General features: G+C 36.5%; 1 protein-coding gene across 1 annotated transcript in view; it reads left to right on the forward strand.

Moving 5' to 3' along the window:
* The window catches only part of PCLO (piccolo presynaptic cytomatrix protein), a 347,313-nt gene that overhangs the window by 256,586 nt on the left and 71,148 nt on the right, over positions 1-19,579 (forward strand). Inside the window, exons 14-20 of the mRNA XM_031063010.1 lie at positions 4,716-4,824; positions 5,442-5,509; positions 8,005-8,216; positions 13,047-13,097; positions 13,965-14,095; positions 15,694-15,720; positions 19,073-19,166. Coding sequence (XP_030918870.1) covers positions 4,716-4,824; positions 5,442-5,509; positions 8,005-8,216; positions 13,047-13,097; positions 13,965-14,095; positions 15,694-15,720; positions 19,073-19,166 — 692 coding nt within the window. The remainder of the gene's footprint in view (positions 1-4,715; positions 4,825-5,441; positions 5,510-8,004; positions 8,217-13,046; positions 13,098-13,964; positions 14,096-15,693; positions 15,721-19,072; positions 19,167-19,579) is intronic.

The following is a 19,579-nucleotide window of genomic DNA, read 5'->3' on the forward strand; positions in this document are numbered from 1 at the left end:
TCCCTGACCAGTGAAATGTCAGCAGCTTAGACTGGAATGTAATTGGTTGAGGTTCCTGCCTGTCAATCCAGGGGCTGGTTGGCTTTCTTATCTATAGCCATGTTAATTGCCTAGTACAAGCCAGCTTGTGCTATGATATAATGTGACAAACAACATGCTGCAAAAAAACCACTTGTTTTTCTAAAACACTGAATAATTACAATGCACCACAACATTTTGTTCAGCGTGGTATAACTGATCATCAGTCTGCAACTCTAATGTAAACTGATCTTTGGGGCTATAGTAATGGTGAAAGCGCTATAAACATATCATTTGTATCATACTTATTTTCAAAAACAACAACTCTAAGCTTCATTTAACTTGCCAGAACTTGAATTAGGCCACACAAGTACAAGTAGATCATCCCTTGTTGCTCTAGCATGGTTCAGACTGAAGGGTGAACTGTGGAATCATGTGCCAGCATGTATTTAAATCTGAAGTCAGTGGTGGGGTGTATAGCTGCCAAAAAATGCCAAGTACCCCTCAAATACAAGGTTCATTTGCTCTGGCCATACTTCTTGGAATGTCATTTTATAGTATAGCAGCCATAAGGCATAGGAGGATCCATTATATAATTTCTGTTTGATGAACAACATATCAATTTTCAAGAATCGTGAGTGTTGCCAATATAATAGTTATTGTAATAAGTGGAAAATATTCAGCCTGAGTGTGAATGACAAATGGAAGAAGTTAAGGTGCCAATAGAAAATAATGAGTTTTGGTGTGATTCATTCAGTTTGGAGAAATACATTAACACATTGACTTTCATCAATCTATTTTGAACCATCAAAAAGGTTTAGAAATAAAAGAAAAATAACTAGAGAACATAGACCATAAAGTAATTTAGTGTTGAGTATTAGACTGGAGGTTTATATTGTTTCTCCTTATTCTGAGCGCACATTTAACTTTTATAGGACTTTCCGGGATTTCAAAGTAATGTTTCTGAATTTTAATTTTTAGTTGCTATAGAAAGATACTAGTATTCACTGATTTTTATTTTACTGATTGGAGTTGCTAATCTATAGAGTCCAATTTCATTTTCCTTCATGAGCATTAGATCAGTGAAAAATGCAATTCAAAGTGACACGTTTGTTATGTATAAGAATAAACAATGCAGAATATGAAGAAGCAGAGAATGAACCCCAGCAATCTGTGGGTATAACTATGGTGCAACCGAAATACAGAGAATACAGAGGCTGTATTCTAAGATTGTAATATTTAGATATTTTTAAATTCCAGTAGGACAGCAGCTCTGAGACTTTAAAATGAATGGAAAACTAATAGGTTTTATACACAAGTAGAGTTGGAAATAATTACAAACTCTTAGTGACACAGCAAACAACAGTTTTTCCACTTCTTGGGTGCCTTGGGTATACTGAATAAGGGAAGCTGCAGTATAATAGTGCATTAAAAGTGACTGAGATTAGCTTTATAATAGTGTACATTATGTTACAAATGGGAACAAAATCCAAGAGATGTTCCATGGTTCAGTTTAATATTTCTGCATTTGAATCAACTATGTCAAGACGTATGTTTAGAGTAATCAAATCCTTGGATGATTTTCAGATTCCTTTCAATTTCAACTTTAATCATGCTGCTAGCTTATATCTGAAAGATGAGTCTGAAGAGGAGAGAAAATATTAGAAATCATGTAATATGAGTGAAAACCGAGAAAAATATTGTGCCTTCCAGTTGGCAGAAACTCTAATACAGAGACTTATTCTATCTGCATATTTTATAATTTGTTTTGTGCTGTTTTATCAATTGGAATGTTATATCTACAACCACATTCAGTTAAACAGTACAGATTTATCACCCAGGTGATGGAATGAAAGATATATCTATTGAGAGTGTGGGAGATGATATTGCTAAAATTAAGTTGTTGCTCACCCAGTAAAATAACAATGAAAGAAAGAAAAATGCTGGAAGAAATAATATATTTGATTATCAGGGCAATTACTAGTACTTCGTCAGTCCACAGAGTTTCCATGGAGCAATGAAGGTTTTCTCGTCTTCTTTTTTTTTTTTTTTTTTTTTTTTATTTCTTACCTACTACACTGATGACCTGAAGCCTACAAACTTTTGGAAATTTGGCTATCATATCCTGACTATCAATGAATAGTCACAGAATGTGATTGGTTTTAGGAAAAAAAAATTATCACAAATCTCTTGTAACTTCTCAATACTTTTTTTCTCTTTTTGTTAATTAGACTTGCATTACTTCTAAAGGTTTTCTTTGTAACATTACTTTTTTTTTAACAAAATGTGTATAGCACTTACATGCTGAGAAAAGAGAAATCAGCTTCTCACCTACATTTTTTTTCATAGACCCAAGGGCTATCAGTCTGATCAGTTCAGTCATGTTAAGGTTGCTTGATTTTAAGCATTCATGGATCCACAAGGCACACAATAAAAAGAAAATAACCCTGTACTGACGACCTAAATGGATCTCTGTGTTAGCTAAAGCTGTTGAAATTCAATTTCCTTTCAGTTTGTTGCTTTGTTCATGTGTGTGTGGCCCTTCTGACCAGGTGAGTGACTGCAGTGCTGTTCCACACACTGTTGAAACTCTCCCCAGTGGAAATCAGACTTGGTTTCCAAATCCTGGATCTGCAGTTGTACTCAGCTAAGCTCTCCCTGACAGTCTTTTAAATTAAAGTGAGTTGTTAATAGTAGCTCAAGTAACTCATAGTATTTTGTTGAAAAAGCTTTTTTTTTGGTAATAAAAGGATGTTAGCTGCTCTCTCAAATATCTAAATCTTAAAGCTTTGTTCTTGTTCCTTGCCACTACATGGAAGTGGGGGTTTTACTTGTCTTAATCATGAGGTTCATAATGTCATACATTACACCCTATGCCATGATAGCATTATGAGGGCACACATGAAAAAAAAAGACAAAAATAACTTCAGTTCCTTCCTTTCTAGAAGGCTAAAGACCAAGCATCATGCTGTTATATTTGTGTGACTGAAAATCAGGGGGAAATGAATTTGCTCATAATTACTGTTGCTTTATTCCAGAGGAACTGAGTTTAAAATCAGATCTGCTTTAACAAGCAAAAGCAAGATCATGTTTTTGAATCATGGCTGGTAAATGAAAGGGGCTAAATTTTAGGAAAAGTCAGATCTATTTTGACATTAGGCAGCTGGCTTTACTGCCTTCTGAGCATCACTTTTTAGTCGTTCTGTGTAGTTTGTTTTTCTGTAAACTCTACAAACAAAATGATAAATTCTAGCTGACAACAGTTATGAGCAATTCTGATATTTCAACTCCTAATTCATGGAATCCGGTGGAAAATTTTGGAATACAAATGTGTATATTTATTTCTCATATTCTTTCATTGTCAAATAATTTAGTCTGATTTATTCCATGAAAATTTTTCATTATATTTTATTTAGAAGCATGCTTTTATATGAGTTTATCTCCACATTTCACTTCATTATTTTTCCCATTTGTTATATGCAACAGCGCAGGACTTTGAGATTAAAATATGACCCAGGTGAAGACTTGGTTTTATCTGTGTAAGTGGTAGCAAGCTAAGTGTTTGTGGTTTTCTTTGCTGTGTGGGTGATGTGGTTTTCAGATGTTTTGCAATGCATTGCTTTTAGTGGACTATTAATAATTCATTATCTTGTCCCATTAAGCTATTTTTTCCCACTAGAGCCAGAGGCTTGGATTTTGACACTTGTACATCTGTTTGGAGTTCTTATGACTAATTAATTCAGAGTTCGAACCCAGTTCTCAGGACCTCAGTTGTAAGTCCCAGATATGAATTTAGGGTTTGCTTTGTGTAAGCATTTAACCTTAACCAAAAAATTTCTCATCAGAATACAGCTCACATGATTTATAGGGGGACTGACTCTGCAAATACTGAGTAAAATACTGTGCAAGTACTCTGCAAAAACTTCCTTGTACAGATACATTGAACCATACTGAGTCTCCCAGTCCTGGGACACTTGGAAGACACAGCAGATCAGATCATTATTCAGTATTTTTCAGCCTGATTAATATAGTTCTGTTTATATCTTCCACATTGAAGTATGTTCATCTATTTTGTCCATTTTTTATGAGAAAAGGTAGAGAAGAAAAATTTAAACCTGAATACTACCAGGCTGGTGTTTGAAATGTGGAGGCACATGTTTTTCATTAAAATTGGGTAGTCCAACAGCCTTCACTTTTTTGTATTTTTGTAAGTGACAAAGTAAAGGAAATATATTTGAATTATCTAATCACATTCACAAATAATTCCATTTTGAGGCTCAGCTTCTCAGCAGCAATTTGTCACTGTAGGAAACAGTTATCTTCCAAGACCATGGCTGGCCAGGACATGTCTGGTATATAGAGTGTTTTGGTTTCCTTCCATGCTGGTAGGTGTGCATGGTTTTGATATTGGAAAATTTTTCCAATATCATGCAACCCAGACTATGGAGAGTGCATGCAAACTTTGAAACAGAGAGAATTAATCTCCTGTCTTGTTTCAGCAGGTAAGTTATAGCTGAAGGGACAATAACATTCACCAATCTAATCTGTGTGAAGTGAAATGCTAATGTGTTGTGCCATTTGAACAACGTTCACTGAATGCCACATCAAATTGTCTTGTCAAAGCAAGGCAAGAAGGATCTAACTGATGCCTTTGTCAAAATCTGAGCCCTTGACCTCTTGCTGTTTTGTCTTCTTAGGAATGCAGGTGCTGGAGTGGAATGGCATCCCCTTGACTGGGAAAACGTATGAAGAGGTTCAGAGCATTATAATTCAGCAGAGTGGGGAAGCAGAAATATGTGTAAGACTGTGAGTTTTTCCCCATCTTTCTGTTTCCATTTCTTTTTGGCTTTTCATGGCTTTTGTTTTTTTTAAACTTTTTAAATTTTAATTTACAGTTGTTAAGGTGGAACCTTTGTTAGCACAAAACATCAATGTAATAATAAGCAAGAATTCACTGTGACTGTGGGAGATCCTTTTATTCTGTTTTTCTCTTAAAGTAAGAAGGAGAGATAAACTGAATCAGATGCTAGTAATTATGCTTTTACAAACAATGATAACTCCATTGTCAGGCCACAATCTCCTCTCATGACAAACATACAGTTCACTGAATTTACTGAGGTTAGAAAAAGAAGGTAATTTAGTAATAACTGGACTTCTAGTGAAATCTGTATCCTTCAGATGAAAGTCATTTAAGCATCATGAGAAATGCATACACTTGCATTAAATCCATTAAAGATTTCACCTTAAAAGAAGCTTTTCTTCTCAGCTCTTTAACAGCATTGCAAATATTTATCAGCTAAGGAGGGACCATGCTTGGAAGCTGCTTTCTGTCATGAACCACTATTCATTTACCTACTTAATAAAATAATGAGGGTATGAGGAAAGAGTTTCTTTTGTCTCAGGCTTCCACTTGCTTTCTTTAGGGACCTGAACATGCTCTCGGACTCTGAGAATCCCCAGCACCTGGAGCTGCATGAGCCAGTAAGGGCAGGTGAGAGACAAGAAGTTGCTTTAATATTGTAGGTCTGGATAGCAGCTGAAAATTGGATGTGATATAAGCTAGTATGTTAGTATTGTAAGCTCTGGTGTTACATCCCAAATATTTCCATGGGTAGAAGGGGGACCATGCCTTATATAAAAAGGCAAGACAAGGGGATTCAGTGCACCCTCAATGAGTTTGCAGACAGCACCAATTTGGGCAGGAGTGTTGATCTGCTGGAGGGTAGGAAGGCCCTGCAGAGGAATCTGGGCAGGCTGGATTGATGAGCCAAGGCCAATTGCATGAGATTCATCAAGACAAAATGTCAGGTCCTGCACCTGGGTCACAACAACCCCAGGCAGCCCTACAGATTGGGGCTGGAAAGCTGCCCAGAGGAAAAGTACCTGTGGGTGCTGGATACTGCGAGGTTTACATGTGATATGTTCTTGTCCTTTTTCCTTCTGCTGCCCCTAAAGTTTACTTTGCCCAGCGCCTGGGTTTGCACCTGAGTCAGTACCTGGCCAGGGAGTTGCTGGTGTCCCCAGGCCCTCATCTGCCATCCTGTGTCCAAACCTTCTGCTGCCACCCCAGGCCTCTGCTCCTATAAACTGCATTATTAACCTGGAGTCATAAATACTTCAGTCTGCACAGTGCAATTACAGCAGTGCCTTTCTGTATCAAAATAATGAAGAATGGGCACTGTACCACACCACTATACAAGGTGAAGGCAAATTTAGGTTGTAGCCATCTGGTCATTAGACAGTGGCAGCCAGAGAGACCAAAACAAAGCTCCCAGAAAACTGCAGCAAGTCCAGAAAACACACAGGTCCTAAGGCCTATGTTCATAGAACCATAGAATTGTCAGTGTTGAAAAAACTCAATGAAAATACCTGTTAGCTTAATACAAAGTTTGTGGCCTGCTATAAGTGACAAAAAACCAGTATTTACTGGATAGAGGGATGCAATAGCAAGTATTCAGTTTTGTCATGTGAGTTCTATGATGGCAGTGCTTTTGGGGGGATTTCCTGCTGTTCAGTCAATACCACAACTGCAGGCTTCAGTCATTGTGTCACTCATATCTAAGCTAATTTTGAATCAACATCCACAATCTTGCTAGTAATGCACCCCCTCAGCAAGATCAGTGCAGATTAAGATTGCTCCACTCACCATTCTGTGGGTCTGCTCTGGGTTCTGTGGTTTTGTGGCTGCTCTTTTATCAACCAGAACCTAAATTACCTGGATTGAATCCTCCATTTTCTAACCATGTAAAATTTCCTAGCTATTAATATACTTACCATCAAGCTACCCTTAGTTGAAAATTGATGTTATTGATAGTAAGTGAAAGCAAAGACTAAGTATGACAGAGCTTTGAAGCAGAGCTACCCACATTTTTCTAGTTTGTGAGCAGATCAAAAACACCAAAAGCATTGAAAGACCCTGAAATCAGTTTTGGAAAGGACAAAAACTAGAATAAACCAGCTTTTTTATTAATGAAGAAAACTCAAAATGAGAAGGAACAGAAATAAAAGAATTTTTTTCCATTCTTGCAGGCATGTTTCCTCCTACTCTTGCAATCTTATAGTGGTTTCTGAGTTGGAACAACTCTGTAGAGTTATTGCCATTACCTCTGAGGTTTGGCAGACTGTTTGTGCTTCAGAAGGGAGCAATCTCCATTTTCTCTGAGAGAAAAATGAATTAGCCAAGCAGGCAGGATAAAGCTGAAGTGTTGTTTTAAACCTCTCCTACTTCTGAGAACCTGGGAATCAAGCTGTGCCTAGCATCCTTTTAACTCTATTCAGTCTAGCATATATGAAACTTTACTTCATGTCTGTGTTAAATAGAAATTGCTATCTCCAAAGGGTAAATTCCTCCCACTCATCCTGGTCATCAGGGAGGGCAATCAGACTCCTACTACAGATGCCTCACAAAGGTGTGAGTAATGTAGGAAAGATGAATCAGGGCTTTCAGCCTTCATTTGTTTACATTTTTTCTTCTGTGAATAATTTGTGGTAGTAAAGTTTTGAAGCTTTTTTTCTCTATATTTTTGTGTAAATTATCTCAGGAGCAGTTCTGTTCAATATACAGTTGATTTTAAAAAAGTCAAAATGAGATTTAAACCTTTTACAAGAAAGTTCAGATACTTAGTGAAAATGGACCAGTTTCAAACAATGAGTGATAGCAAAGGCCAGTCTTTAAAACTGTAATTCACTCCAGTTTGATTCAAAATGATCAACAATGCTTGTTTTTCTTCGCCTAGAAGTACCTCCTCAGAAAGCTTCTTGGGTAAAGAGCACTAGTAAGTAGCACTACCACACAAAGATTGGAATTGGGATGTCGATGCTGTGGGAGAGTTGTCTATTTTTCATAGGATGCCTTTTGCAGTTTCAAAGGACACAGGCAGATGACATGAAAACTTGTAAGGGTTGTTTTGCTGTCCCTGTACCGTGACAAGATGGATCTGCATGTTCTGGGTGTTATCAATACCAAGCTCTCTTGCTTTAATCCAGTAGATAAAGCGAAGTCCCCGGGGGTTGATCCCAAGCAGCTGGCTGCAGAGCTCCAAAAGGTTTCTCTACAGCAGTCACCTCTGGTTGCTACTTCAGGAGTGGAAAAGGGATCTCATGTCCACTCTGGAACCACTTCTGCCACCTCCAGTGCTGTCCCCAGCCCTGGTCAGCCTGGTTCTCCCTCAGTGAGCAAAAAGCGGCACAGCAGCAAGGTAAGAAATTTACAAGTTATGGAGCAAGAACATTTTGATGACAGGAAGAAACTGCCTCTTTACCTCCTTTAGTGTAGCGAGAAATGCCAGCACATCTTGGGAAACTCATTTCCTGGATAACAATGAATATCACTGTTAAGATATTGAATCTGGACATAAAGAAAGATTACATGATTTATCCAAGAGATTTGTCCTTCTCTTAAAAAAACCCAACTTAATATAATTTTTTTAAACAAAATAACAGCCCTTTACAGCCTTTGTTGCTTTTAAAGTCCATCCTACATGGATGGTGAGGTACTATTTCCACTAAAGAAGCTGATAGTGCTAAGACCATAATTTCTCTCTCTGTACCAAACTACTGCTTAAAGTGCTACAAGCTATGAATAATCATAACAATGGTAAATCTCTGAAAGCCAGGGAAAGATTGAAAACAAAATTTACCATTAAAATGTGTTTTGTCATTAGCTAATTCCTGTGAATTTGCCAAGCATAATTTCTCATTTTCTTTGCCACATCCTGTCCATTCCTCAGCTGAAGTTCTTGTGCATCTGCACACCTAAAAAGGGAAGAGTGGGAACTTAGTAGCATTTTTTCACAGTTGAAACTGAAAACTAGATCATAAATTCATCTGTCACATTTTTGCATTTTGTGTCAAAAAAGTCAAGACCTGAAGTGAAACTCAGTTCTTTGAAGACTTCATTTGCTTAAGCAATTTGCAAGACTGCTGATTGCTATCCTGAATATCCAACTTCTGACACACTCACAATGCTTCATGTTGCAAAGTGCTTTCTAAGCTTTTTTTACTCTGCACCTGTATTCATTTTTGGGACTGTCAGGTTCCTACTGCATCATATGCATGTTTTTAGTTTTGTGCTGTTGAAACTATGCCTGTGATTTGGACCGATGGGTTAGGTACTGCACGAACCAGAACCAGCAAATGGTGTCTGCTCATTTCAGACAGTTCTTTGATATGCCAGCATAACTTTCATGTGCAACACAAAAATAAAAATCTTTTTCATCCAACAATTTAGTACAAGATATTTATTGATCAGTTTGGTTTGGATAGTAATTCTGTCTTGCCACAATGCCCATAGACTTTCTACAAACTAATTCAGGTGTGATGCAGAAGTTACATTCACATGCCAATATTTACTGGATCTAACTTCAGGGATGTGGCAGAATTGCTTAATCCTTAGGGTAATAGTTAGATTCACTACAGAATACTCTGGATATTGTATACATTTACATATGAACTTGATTGCCATGTGCATGGTTTTTGCCACTGAGAATAATAAGTTTCTGAAGTACATTTCCTGTGACTGGGTGAAATCTGCCATCACAGTGCAGGCACTGCATGCAGAGAGCAGGGCTATTAGTGCACATGCCACAATCTACACTGAAATGTAGATCTCACATTGGGTGGGATGAATCACACTCCTACATTCACAGTGTATGGAGATCAATAAGCCCTTGCTGTGCAGTGTATCCTGGAGAGGTGCCCCATTCTGTCTACTTGAGGAGACTGGGTTCCCAGCTTTGGCACTGTAGCAGGTCACCTAAAGTTAGATGCATAAAAGTAATTTCCTGCTTCACAGAGGATTTAGGATTCTTTTATGAAAATTCAGCTCTAGGCTTATAAAGATGAAACAAAAATTTATTAGAACTAATGCCTTTATGTAGGAGACGCAAAAGTCAGAACTAGTCAGGTAAATATCTAAAACATTCTTTGCTTATTTGTGAAAATCATGTTGAGAGGCATTTCTTTCATAACAAGCATAGCTCTTGTTGACTTCTATAGTTTCTGTTCATTGACTTCAGGCCAAGTTTATAATGGTGTTGAGCTCTGTTAGAAGAGAAAGCTCATCCTTTCTGGAACTGCTCTTTGCCTTGGGCTGACAGCATTTCTAGGCAGGCTGCAGCCCTGCCAAAGTATCATGACAGACTAAATATCCAAACTGCCTAGATCTTGTTTTTGCAACTGTTTTTATTTTTAGCAAGTACTTTTTAAAGGATTTTTGTATAGAATGTACACTCTAGAAATGTTGTTGTGGTCTCTGCCATATTCTGCAGGGCAAATTTTCTCATATTTGCTGTTACTACAGAAGGTGGTAGTGCATAGTGCATCAAAGCCTGGCATTAACCAGTTTCACCTCATGGTCATCACAACCTGCTTGAGCAGGTGTGATGGCATTACAAAGCACCATCTCTTACACAGGGTGTGTGAGTGCATATGGGAGTATTACCAGTAATTAGACAGAAATTGATTAGCCATCACAGGAGAGATTTAATCCTTGGAACCCTTGAGCTGACAATATCTTGTGCAGACCTGTTTCTTTTGTAGTGTAAATGCATGATCATTCTATGGTGAAGATTGTATCCAGGATATAAATGACCTATAGAAATAGTTAATATGAAGAATGGATTGGTTTTTTTCCTAAATCCTCAGATCCTTTAGTGCCTCTGAAAGCCAACTGTGAAATACTTTCCGTCCTTACAAATTAATCCTCACTGAGGCCGTGATAAAGAAAGATACTTATTTGCATCTCTGCCTCTCAATGCAGAACCAGCTTCAAAGCTGGCCCAGCCCTGATCTGTGGATTAGACCAGATGGCCTTCAGAGGTCTCTTTCAGCCTAAATTATTAATGTTTCTTTAATGTTTCTTTCTTCATGATCAATTTTAGATCTGCTGACATCAGAGAAAACAGAAATTTTATGTATTGAATCACGGTCTTGTAAATGATGCAGTGATTCAACAATGATATGGAAACATAAAACTGCACATTTATTTTTACAGAATCCACTTTACAAGCTACAACTTAACCACCTTTGGAAGTCTCAATACAAATTCATCATGCCCATTCCCTTCTCTATGAACTCCTCCTACATTATCCATACTCATACATTCCATATTACATGACATTCGGAGTGAACAAACTCATTATTCTTGCTATTCCAACTCATGAAAAATGAGAGCATTTAGACTATCTGACAGTGATTTTGTAGCCACAGCACAGCTAGCTCCATGTTATTTTTGGTGGTGTCAGTATTGTCAGTGCTAGTACAGCCTGAGGTCAAAACTATTAAGTATAATAAAATCCATTTGTAGAGGTAAAGTATTTGAAATATAAGCCATTTATGCCCTACTTTGAAAGATTGCATGATGCTCAGGTAGCTCCCTGTCTTTGGCAAAATCAGTGAAATTCACTCTCTGAATAGTTTTGTCAAGGACCTAACAAGTTTTAGTATATTGCTATCAATCTAAAATTTCATTTCAGATTCAGAACATTTTACAGAATACTGCTGACTTATTTTAGCTGTTGGATGAATTAAACTTTTTTAAAAGCTTTGTAAAATGAGAGAAGCTGATTATAAAATTTTTCATGAGAATTATTTTTTGGATGCAAATGCATTTACAGACAAATCAAGTTTGATTTTGTTTTGGGTTTTTTTGGTTTGGTTTGGTTTCTGTTTGTTTGTTTGTTTTTCTGGTAAAGCTTGTGCATAAGACAACAAGACAGTGAATATATCCATATAACAGGCGGATTTGGGCTAGTTTTCTCTAGTGTTTGCATTGTGATAGTGTTTAGCTGGGTTTTTTGTGGTTAGTTCTGATCTGTAGATCTGACTGATTTCGAGGATGTTTCTTCAACACAAACCTGAAAAGGGCAGTGCATCACCTTAACTTCATGCTGTGATGCAGAAAATGTGGGCATTTCCTTGGCCTAATTTAAAGCAGTTGATGTCCAACATCTTAAAAGTGCCTTGAAGTGTTTTCTTGGAGTGTCTGGCAGCACAAAAGAGGCAGGTGGTTTTTACTCTTCTAGGAAAATGATAGAAGTACAAATTACATGGAATAATGTCAGGCAGCTGCTCACATCTGGAGGAATAGGAAATGACAGCTTCCAGAGCAGTCTCCAGAGAACAGTAGGTTTGTCCTTGTTTGCACCATTTGTTTTCTGCTGCATCAACCAAGGAAGCAGATATGGAGAGAACATAAAAATATTCAAATCCTACTACTGAAACAGAGCTTTCTTGCTTGACTGATGCCTTGCAGATTAGAGGTTGTTCCAGAGTGGCTCGAGGCCACCAATATTTAACAGAACAGCATATTTTTGTAGTTCAGGATTCTAATCAAGTGGTGATACTATTTTCCACAAACAGGAGGGAAAAAAAAAAACAGCAGAGAGAAACATTAAGGAATCTATTGCTTTTTGTCAAAATTTTAGACAAGTTTAATGATAAAGGAGAGAAAATTTAAATTTCATGTCACAGAAAGTGTGGGGAGGAATTTGAAGTGTTGTAGCTGAACTGACTATCAGAAAACACAGAATAAAGTAAAAGACATTATATGATGTGCTTTGCAATTATGTAATCCACTTACTACACATCACTTAGTTTTAGTACCATTTCCACTCTTTTTACCCACTTTCACTAAACTCAGTTTAAATTAGAGTAACTTTTGCCTCTCTCTGCCTTTCTCACATTGACAGAAATATATTGCACTGTTTATGTGACATGGTCCTTTCTTTCTCTTGGAAGCATTCATGTTTGTTGGGCAGGGTTAATGCTATGTGGTTTTTTTCTCCCCATGCCTTCTTGTCTGCTCAGAATGTAAAGATTTGGTGTTGAAGTTGTTTGATTCTGTACCTGCATAAAAACTGATCAAAATGGCTGGGCTGGACTTTAAGTGCTGTTGAAATACGTAACCATTAGTTCTGACTGTAACAACTGGAGACAGTTTTTAAAAAAAATTTGTGGCAATGCAGCAGTATAAACCCCACTTGTTAAAAAATTTAACTTTGAAAATCTATGTATTTTTATTCTGGCAGCCCACGGAAACTACTAAGTCTGCTTCCCATCCAATCACTGGAGAAATACAGGTAAATGTGTAGTTTTTACTGTGTAGATTGTTGTTGATACTGGCTGTGTTTTTCTTTGAAATAAGTTTGCAGAAAAATATCTCTATCAACTTATTTCTTATTCAACTCCAATCCCTTAAAATGTCACTATTGTAAGTCAGTGTTTGATTTTTGTACCTGTCTTTAATGTCAGATTATGTAATAGAACCAAAAGGTGGAAAATGCTGCTGTTTTCAAAGGGACTAAAATGATAATAAAGATCATTCTAATCCTTAATCTTTGGCCACTTATTGTGGTTTTCCTTAGAAATTCCTAGTCTGTTTACACTGAAGCAAGAATTACTGTGGGTTTCTTATACTGCAGTGTCTCCATGCCATACCAAGTTTATGGTTATCCTATGTAAATTATGTAATTTTACTTTAGCCTTTTAAAACACTCAAAAGGAGAACAGCAGAACAACTGAAGCCTAACTTCCTATAGATTTCTGGGGGTTTTTCCCCCCTTGATTAATCTCTCTCTTCTATATTAGTACTAAGAGTCTTTCCATAGTATTATAACATCCTCGTCATACTTGTCCTCCAGGTAAATAGGATGTGTGTAATTAACTCTCAATAAACTGGCTACTGCTCAGAATAATATGAAGGGCTCAAATTTCCTTTGCTTTTTCCTGATTGGAATATGGATGTTTCCATTTTTTTTTCAAGGTCCAGTGTGATGATCTAGCATCATATTCTAGTCAGGAGAGAGAGACAAAACTTCTGGAATGTGTTTATTTGGAAGGAAAATGAAGGTCTAAAATTCAATTTATTGAAAGGGTTTAGGAGATATTGAATTACTCAGAAACTAAAAGTAACAAATAACCCTGCTGTGTTTTAATGCATTCAATAGCTTCAAATCAACTATGACAAACACCTTGGCAACCTTATCATCCACATCCTTCAGGCAAGAAACCTTGCTCCCAGAGACAACAATGGCTACTCAGACCCCTTTGTTAAAGTTTATCTTCTTCCAGGGAGAGGGTAAGTGTAGGACAAATTTTAATTTGAATTTTCTTTTGGTTTAGGTTTGCTATGTGTCATTAATAAACAGAACTAAGAGTTATTGCTATAGAAAATCCAGGTTCAACACCAGCAAAAATGTTGGATTTTTAATAGAGAGTCAGATCCTGGTCCCAGGAGAATATACATATTTTGCTAACGACCTTAGGAAATTTATGATCATTCCTGTAGGTATATGTTTGTGGTTCTTTTTGTGTTGCCTTTTAAAAAAGACAATACATGTAAAAATATTTAAAATAACAACAGTCTCAATGAAAATGTACTAAATAGATGCAATACTTTCTGTAATACAGAAAGCTGCATGTTAAGTCTAGCATGGAATGGTTGCTTTAGCTCAAAACAATCTGAACTTAGGATTGATTTGCACAAAAGCAAAATTAAAGTACCTGAGATAGATTTATGGTTGCAGTATAATAAAAAAGCCAAGAAATACTTGTCAGAAAATAAATTTCATGGAGCTTTTTTTTTTAAGAGTGAAAATATGGTTTTAGAAATACTGATAATTTTATATTTAATGACTATACAAGTCACTAATCACTTTTTCACAGATCATTGATTTTTTGACTCTGTAATTACAAATAGCTCATTATTACTTCCTTTAAAAGATATGTTTCTGTATCAGCAATATTGTAACTATTCTTTTGCCCTAATGTTACAGATTGTCATATGTATATGGAGAATGCATAAGAACACATGGTTATAATAATGCTGGTGCCTTCAGTGGCACAATGGATATATCTAAAATTAAGCTGGTGGATCAGACTCTATATTGCAAAGACAGATTTGTGGAAACTCCCCTGTTGTGTAATAATGCTCACGCTAAAAGACTCTTAGGATAGAGCAATACAAATAAAAGTCTGTATTTCTGTTCTACCCAGACTAGCAGGAAAGTGGATGCTCAGGTCACAGCTCACCATTTGGCGAATGGGCAAGCACCACTAAATGCATGAGTGGTACAAATAAAGCCAAACATTTCCTTTTGTGGCTTGCTAACTCCAGCTATACAATATTCAATATTCTTCAGTAGCACTGGCCAAAAACTATCACTGAATGTAAGGGGAAGAGGTGCTTAAGCTTGAGAAGTTTTTAAATGCACCTAAGGGTCTCATAAAATGTTTGTCAAATCACTCTTAGTGGGAATTTTGCAGGTGCATTCACTGATATGGAAATAAGACTTTGAACTAAAGGCATGTTCATCCTATGACATATCAGTTTAAACTTGTTACCAAGTTATGAAGAACTGGATATTAGTTTTGTTTGGGTTTATTGTTTTAAAGAATGACACTGTTATAGTTTTGCATGTAACTTGAGCCTTTAGGGAATAATGAAAATTAAGAGCTTCTTAAATGTCCCAGACTTTTTTTGGAAAGTAGAATCTTGGGTTGCTGCTGAATAACTTTTATTTGTAGTTCAGACTTCTTATTCTTCCTAATACCTCTGTTTCCTTTGATTCTGATACTAGAATCTGCCCATTATTCATGTTTTCTCCCATCTCTGTTCTCATTTTCTCTTACACTGCTTCCTCTGTGTTCCTAACTCTGTAAATTCTGGATGTGCAGACAAGTCATGGTTGTCCAAAATGCCAGGTAGAGTCTATTATCTTCCAACTTTATTCTTTCATTTTCTGTATGCATGAATGAGACAGTTAGCCTGTGCAGTGAGCTACAGACTCCTCTTGAGTTCTGATGGCATGAAGCTGTGGTGTGGTTTTGTTTTTCATTTACTAATTAGGTAATTTCAGGAACTGGAAACAAGTAGTTAATGATCCTTTGTGCAGTATTATTCTGAGACCTAACTCTGACGACGAGCAAAATGTCTTTTGAAGTCTGAAAGAATTTAGTTCAGAGATATTTAAAACCACATTCTCACTCACTGAAAGTTTAAAAATAATTAACTGTGAACCTGTATGAAGATTTTGAACGGTGTTACTGCCAAGAGAAAGGGGCTCTGTTTGGTAAAGAAACAGAATATTTTTCTCTATTTATCTTGAACAGTGTATAGACATTAAAGCCAGGTATAATTCTAAATAATTGCCCAGATAGACAATTAAATCTGCTTGACCACATAAGTGGTTATTTGTGCTAAACAGATTTAAAATTTAATTATTGAAATTAGGAGTGCTTTGTTTATCCTGGAAACATAAGGCAAAGCTCAGTTCTCAAGATATGCTAATATCAGCCCAGGCAAGCACATAAATATTCCAACCCCAATTTTAAATTTGTTTAAACTAAACAAGTGAACAGATTAATTTCAATAAACAGATTTCTATAATCTGTCTCTTTTTTAATTACTGAAATTATTTAATGAATATGTCAAAATTACACATTTCATATGTGTGTTCTGTTACACTTTTTTAACATGGTTATTCTATTATGCTTTTTTCATCACACTTAATAAATTTTATTATACGTTAATCAATTATAATTAAGGAATCAGGGAGAAAATATAAATAAAAGAGATATGCCTTTTGTATCTTTTCACACAGTATACTCTTTGAATTTCAAATGCAAATTATTTCATAATCAGTGACATACCAGTGACTAGTTTAATGAATGCATTTTATTAAAGAATCTTCACGTGCTAATCTGTTAATCTGTTAATCTGAAGGTGCATCAGGGGTATGAACTTAATGTGTTTGCCAGATCCTTCTTTTCAGAGGCCTAGAAACCTTCATCTGACAACCAGTTTAGCCTGGTTCTGCACCTCCCTATAAGAGGCCAAGGTCTCCTGCCTCTGTCTGCAACAGACACAGACCACAGACTACATGGGTGTGAGCTCAGCTCACCCTGTATAGATCCAAATATTCCATGGACTTCACTGGAAATATTTCGGAACTGCCATGTTAACAGCAATTTCATCTTTTGCAAGCTCTGGAACTCAACACTGCATGAATCACCTTCTCACATACTTCAAAAAAGAATCTGAAACTTTGAAAAGGTGATGAAGTTCTACTATTGCAAAAGGAGATCCAGAAAAGGAAAGGGAATGTTGGTGTCATTTTCTTGGCTGAGTGTGCAAAGGATTCTTTCCCACTTTCTTCAAGAAATGGAAGTATATCAGTTCCCTAAAACCAGTAGGTCATAGGACATCTAAACAGGATGTTCTAGGCAGGGGATGCTTTTCTCATACCAGAGAGTGGGAAAAGAAAGCTACTGAGGTGCTTTAGAATTTTAACTGCAATACTTAATACTGTGTGCAATTGAAATCTCATTTCTAAATGGATTCAGATTTTGTATTTCAGCTTTCTTTCCAAGATATGCAAAGAAATAGCTTTGTCTGAGGTTCTTTTTCATATCTTCTTGGTCCCCCTAGATTTTAAATCAACTTTGCTATGCCATGCTATGGCTGATAGAACTCCCTGACCTCTGGAGAGCTGCTGCTTTCTTCTTATAAGCAGAGGTGAACAGATACTTTGTTTAACAGGTCCCAAAACCGTTCACATTTTTCAATAAACTGAAAGACAGTGGATAGCAAGATGTCCAAGAAAATATGTGGAAATACATAGAATGACTAGAGGAAAAAAAATGAGACTAAAAATTGCTGCAAATCCCTTTCACTTTGAGATATCAGGCTAGTAGGCAGCTTGGATAGAGCCACCTCATTTTGGACAATAAAACAACTCTGCAAACCAGATTAATTAGATGGGATCACTGCACAGCAGAATTGAGTTTACAGAGTGAAACTGCTGGTGCTGAAGTCCCCATATTAACACATGTGTGCCAGTAAAGCACACGTATCTTTCATATAACCGCAAATCAGAACTGTTCCAACCTGGTACCAGCTATGGTGCATCATCAGTGACTGGCTGATTAAATGTAGTCCTGAGTAATCCTTCTCAGTTAATCTCATATGAAAGAGATTAGTACATAGGTGTGGGACCATGCCACAATGTGAACCAAAACAGTTAAATCAAAAGTTATTGTAGGAGAAGCAGAAAAGACTCTAATATGACATATACAAGTTATGTTGTGCCATTTTGTCTTAGTGCTGGAAAACAGTCCTAGGAACATTTTGTTTAGTAATAGATGTAGAAGATATATACTTTCAGATTGACAAAAAGAGTTCCTTTACCCTAGATCTTGTGGGTTTTTCGAAGTATTAAAAGATTCTCATGTTCCCCTACCCAGGTTTTTAGTTTTCCCTTAAAACTGATGTTAAATTAAAATTGTAATGAAAGAAAATGTAACATCGAAGCTCATAGAGCTAGATGGATCCATATTCTGTTTAAGATTAGTGTATTGCTTTCTCCACACTCAGGAAATGTAAAGTACAATATAAAGCATTAGTGAATTATTTTTAAAACAGATTATGCAGCCAAACCTTTGTTCTTGGCTATTGACAAAAGAAAAAAAAAAATTGTGATCCTGATGCACTTTTATGTTTCCTTCCAGTACAGCTAGAGGTATAAGCAGAGAACAGGATCAATAAGAAATTAGTGCTTCAGTCATTAACAGGATATTAGTTACTTTATGACATTCATTAAATGTGTTTGTGAGATGGGATTCCTGTAATTAGAGATTGCAACCTATAAATATAATGAATTTGTGCTACTTTAAAGTGCAAATGGGATGGTCGTGGAAGAGAAATCAATGCATTATCACCTCAATTTAGAATTAGAGTTCCATACCTACAATGAGAGGACAAAGTCCTATGTGCATGTGCTGACTGATGCTTTATCTTGAAATGGTTTAAGGCAGAGCAAGCCTGCTGAAGAGTCAGGAGATGTTTTAAAAGACTATCTCGTAAAAGCATACCAAAGCAAACATCCCAAAGGCTCTCATTGTCCTCTCGTAACCCTGAATTGCTGCAGAAATGAAAGATGCCGCTCTTTTCTTTTTCTGGTTTTTGGTTTGTGGGTGTTTTGGGTTTCTTTTGTATTAGAGCTGAAAGAAAAAAAAGATCACTAATGTGATGTTTTGTTCCTTTGTTCAAATCCAGTGCTGAGTACAAGCGGAGAACCAAGCACATACAGAAAAGCCTGAATCCTGAGTGGAATCAGACAGTCATTTATAAAAATATCTCCGTGGAGCAGGTGCGTGACTGGTGCTGCTCTTCTGTGCTATTTGCTGCCTTATTATCTGCATGATCTGCAGTGCTCACTGTGAAGGGAGCAGTGCTACTGGCAATTCTCTGATCTCCTGTAAAATCTTACCAGATTTAGGAGAAATTCGGAATTCTTTCCTTGCCTCTGATAGAGAGTCCTATGGAAATACTCTTTTCTTGCCCTTCTACTCATTAAAATTGTAATTTGTGAGGATTATACTCATAATCATAAGTATAGATGTGACAATTTAAAAAGTGATAATGGAATAAATTAATAAGGTAATAAATTAAATAAGTTTCTGAAGTAGAATGCAGTAATCATAGTCATTCTTTGTTCCAACAGCCATGCAAGCTAAAACAAAACACATTTTCTACCATTTTTATTTTAAAAATAGGTATAAA

The sequence above is a fragment of the Geospiza fortis genome, unplaced genomic scaffold, assembly GCF_000277835.1.
Source record: "Geospiza fortis unplaced genomic scaffold, GeoFor_1.0 scaffold732, whole genome shotgun sequence".
Classification (NCBI taxonomy): Eukaryota; Metazoa; Chordata; class Aves; order Passeriformes; family Thraupidae; genus Geospiza; species Geospiza fortis.